Raw genomic sequence first — 3,738 nt, 5'->3', positions numbered from 1 at the left:
CAGCCACTGCTCCTCCAGCTGGAGCCTTTCACCACCACAGCTGGACTCCAGGGCTGAGGTTTGTGGGGCCTGAAGGAACCCAGAGGGGTTTTAATGAGTCCCCCACCCAACCTGTAGCATGCAGTGCACTCCTGAGGCCGAGCTCATGTTTTTCTTACTGTGGTGTTGTGACCTACCCTTTAGGGGAACTTTTCTGGGCCTCTACACTTGTACAGTACCTGAATTACCCTGTCCATGACTGTACTGGGGCAGGCAGTGCCTGTTCTCCACAAGGGCTCTGTGTACCCAGACTTTTCAGCCAGCTGATCCCTTCCCTGTGTAGATCAATGGACTGGAAGCCTGACCCCGTCACTTGGCTTTGGAGTGCTCCATGGCCCAGCTCCCTGTGCACAGGGGAGCTCCCTCCTGCCAACAGTGTGTCTGTGGCAAGGTGAGGAGCTCTGGCACGGCCTGGCCCTGCTGGGCTGTGCAGTCACCACCTCCTGTTCTCTCCTAGCCTTCCGTGCCCTGCTGCAGATCCGGGCAGTGAGGAAGAAGCCAGGGGCTCTGTCGCCGGTGTCCTTCAGCCCTGTCCTGGCACAGAGTGTGGACCATGATGAGCATTCTGTAAGTACCTGGTGACCCCTGTACAAAGCCTGGGCACTGGTCTCAGCCTGAGCAAGCAGCTGGTGGGTGCATGAGTTGTTTGGCCTGATGGCTGGGGGCCCTGGGACCTCAGGAGGTTTGGTCAGACCCTCCACTGAGGGCTTCCCAAGCAGTGTCGCCTTTTTTATCAACCTGCTAGACTGCCATGGGTTAGTAACACAACTGGATTGGAGGAAACAAAGCCACAGAAACCTCAGGATGGGAAAGTTTCTTGTTGCCTGGCCCAGCAGAAAAGTGGCAGACTCTGGGCATGGCAGGGTGGGAGCTGGGAAAACAGGGCAGAGGGGTTCCAGCTGGACTTGCACACACATCTGTGTGGCAGCACACGGATGAAATGCACTTGGCACTGGGGTTCCCAGCGTGGGAGCAGACAGGCCTCCTTGTGGCAGCTTCCCTGGGTGTCTTGGCACGCATCTGAGGGAGTGTGGGATGGGAAGTGTTGTGGTGGCCTCAGGGCCCAGTTGCATGTCCCCAGTGTGGTGAGGGCAGCAACTCATTGCCTGAGCAATGCTGTTGCACAGCTGGCTCTGCTGAGACACCAAGATTAGAGTGAGGAGAAGGAGAACAGCATCTAAATCATCCTACAGGCTTTCATGGGAACAGATACTGTCACAGAAAAAGGCTGGGTTTATCCATCTGCCCTCTGCTGCCTTCAGCTAGGGCTGAGGAATAGGGTGGTGGAGAAGCCCCGAGGGTTGTGGTGAAGCAGAACGTGGTGTATGGAGGACACGGGTGCTGTCACCTGCAGCAAGGTGAGGAGATGCTGTGTGTCTCTTCCTGTCACTAACCTCAAGAAACAACTTCTTTAAAACATGGTTTTCTCTTGACAGCGCCCCTTTAAACCCCTTAAGGTGAGCTCTGTCTCCCTGCCCAGCAGGAAGCCTAGAAGGGAAGTAAGAACAGTAAGTGGACTCGGCTGGTTGCACTTGACAGTTCTCTGCCAGCAGCGTCACCTGCACATGACAGTGTTACACACGAGGGCTTGCTCACATGCTGGGTTTGGCCTGTGCCCCTGCCAGGCTGTGACACTCCACATCCTTCACATTGGCAGTGAGATGCTCACACCCTGCACAGAAGATCACTGACATCCCTGGTTTGCCTGTGGAGGAACAAGCAAGGAGGAAGCAGCTTGGCATAGGGGTGCTGACTCTCAGGGACTGTCCTCTGGCTGATTTATGGTTCCTGGCCAAGATGTTTTTACAGCTTCATAGGAATGTGGACAAGCTGCAGTCCCCACAGCTCACCTAAAAGCTTCCTTGCACTTACCTCATCCCCTTGGCAGTTTGGTGTGGGCACATCTTGGTGTGGTTTCTGGTGCTGAGCTGTAGAGGTGCAGTTGGAGCTGGTCTTGGATTCAGGAGCACTGGCTGTGACAGGCTGGTTTGCTTTTATGGAAACAGGAAGGATGGAGCTTGTCTTGGTTGGGACCCTCTGAGTTGGTTTGGGAGTGTGTAACTGGACTGCTATGCTGGGGACAGCATGAATGGCAGTCGTGGGGGTCCAGGAGCTGGGAAGGGGAAAGGTGAGGGAGCCCCCAGGCCAGGAAGGCTGCTTGTGCCCTCTTTGTTTACTCCCATCAAATACAGCCATGGCTGTCATCTCTGTCAAGGAGGTTGCGGTTTTCTTTTGCTCAAGCCAGCTCAGATGCTCAGCCTTGTAGGAACGTGGCTTGCTGGGCTTGTCAGGTCTGAAGAAAACCTGGTGCTGGGTTCAGGTTTGAACCCATTCTGGCTCTCTGCAAGGCTCCCACAGGGACTAACAATGTTCCTGGGTGTGTGGTGTGAGTGTCCCAGAAGGGAGTGGTGTCTCAGTGAAGGTGTCGTAGCTACCGGCTGGGAAATCCTCCTCCAGCCTCTGAGCTGTGCCGTGCAACCTGAGCTTTCACCACAGCACCCCAAATGGGCAGCCTTTGAACCCTCAGGGCCTGGTCTGCACAGCCAGGAGAAAAAGTCCCAAACATGATTCAAAGGGGGTTTGTCTCCCTGACTTTTCTGTCCACAAAATAGCACAGCTGAGCTGCTGTCTGCAGATAAAAGGTTTTTTGGAGATGGCTTTTGGCCCCACCACCTACAGCTGGCAGCAGCTGAGAACCCATTCCTTGTTTAGCTGAGCTGTTTATCTTCAAAGCTCATAACCATCACAGGACCAATACTGGGATGTGGGTTGGTGATTGACCCCAGGTGCCACTCATTCTTCCTTCCCCATCAAACCTAAGTCCTCCAGTGACCACAGGTGAGTCAGTTCAGCACTCAGCTCACAAAATTAGTGGCTGTGTTGGAACAGGCTGCTGGGCAGGCTCCTCTGCAGCTGTGTGACTGGGACATGGGGCACACAGAAGCTATGGAGGTTCATGGCCAGGCTTAGCAGCACCGTGCCATCCTCTGTACAACTTAGAACCACCTCCTTAAGGACACAGGGCTGAAACAGCTCAGTTTAATGTAGGCTGGACTGTTGCAGTGTCGCCTCTTGATTTGCTGGGCTGAGCTGCCTGTGGCCTCCTGGGTTGCGCATAAACCCCATTTGTCCCTGTGTCCACAGTCTTTATGATCAGGAGGATTTTTGGAGTTAAACTGGTTGATTTAATGGCTTTGCAAGGGTCCCTTTGACTGGCAGCTTTGTGATTTACAGAGGGAATGGGAATTGGTGTGGTTTTCCTTCCTCCTTATGGGTTTAGTGGTTCTGTGATCCCTTTCCTGCCTTTTAGCAGAGGTGACTGTGCAGGGAGCCAGTGTTAACAGCTGAGAGGACACAGGAGAAATGGAATTGGCGTAGGCTTCAAGAACCATCTCACATGCTCCCCTCCTTCAGCTCTGCCTTGTTGACACTGGCGATGCTGTGAAACAGCTGCATGTTCCATGGCTGGGAGCACAACTGGGATGTGCCTTGAGCTGGAAGGGTCTCTGATCCATTGGAGGAGCTTTCAGGGGACAAAATCCAAACATACTTTATAGCAGCTTTTTAGGAGCCTGCTTTCTCACCCTCCTTGCCCAGCTCTTGAAAGCACTGCTCTGGGAACTTGCCTGGAGCATCGACAGCATTACAGCCCTGAGGGGAATGTGTGGCTGTTGCTGGGGAGGGAGCCAAGGTGTCCTG

At 54.1% G+C, this 3,738-nt stretch overlaps 1 protein-coding gene across 4 annotated transcripts in view; it reads left to right on the top strand.

Annotated features, from left to right (window-relative positions):
- MGRN1 (mahogunin ring finger 1) overlaps positions 1-3,738 on the top strand; it is a 42,970-nt gene that overhangs the window by 35,534 nt on the left and 3,698 nt on the right. For 3 of the 4 annotated variants that reach the window (XM_017741282.1, XM_017741284.1, XM_017741283.1), the window contains exons 10-11: positions 497-606; positions 1,476-1,547. In XM_017741282.1, coding sequence (XP_017596771.1) covers positions 497-606; positions 1,476-1,547 — 182 coding nt within the window. The remainder of the gene's footprint in view (positions 1-496; positions 607-1,475; positions 1,548-3,738) is intronic. The other variant, XM_017741285.1, reaches the window with a different exon arrangement.

This window comes from Corvus brachyrhynchos, unplaced genomic scaffold (assembly GCF_000691975.1).
Source record: "Corvus brachyrhynchos isolate BGI_N302 unplaced genomic scaffold, ASM69197v1 scaffold58, whole genome shotgun sequence".
Lineage (NCBI taxonomy): Eukaryota > Metazoa > Chordata > Aves > Passeriformes > Corvidae > Corvus > Corvus brachyrhynchos.
The sequence above is the reverse complement of the archived record's forward strand: the minus strand, read 5'-3'. Positions and strand labels throughout refer to the sequence as shown.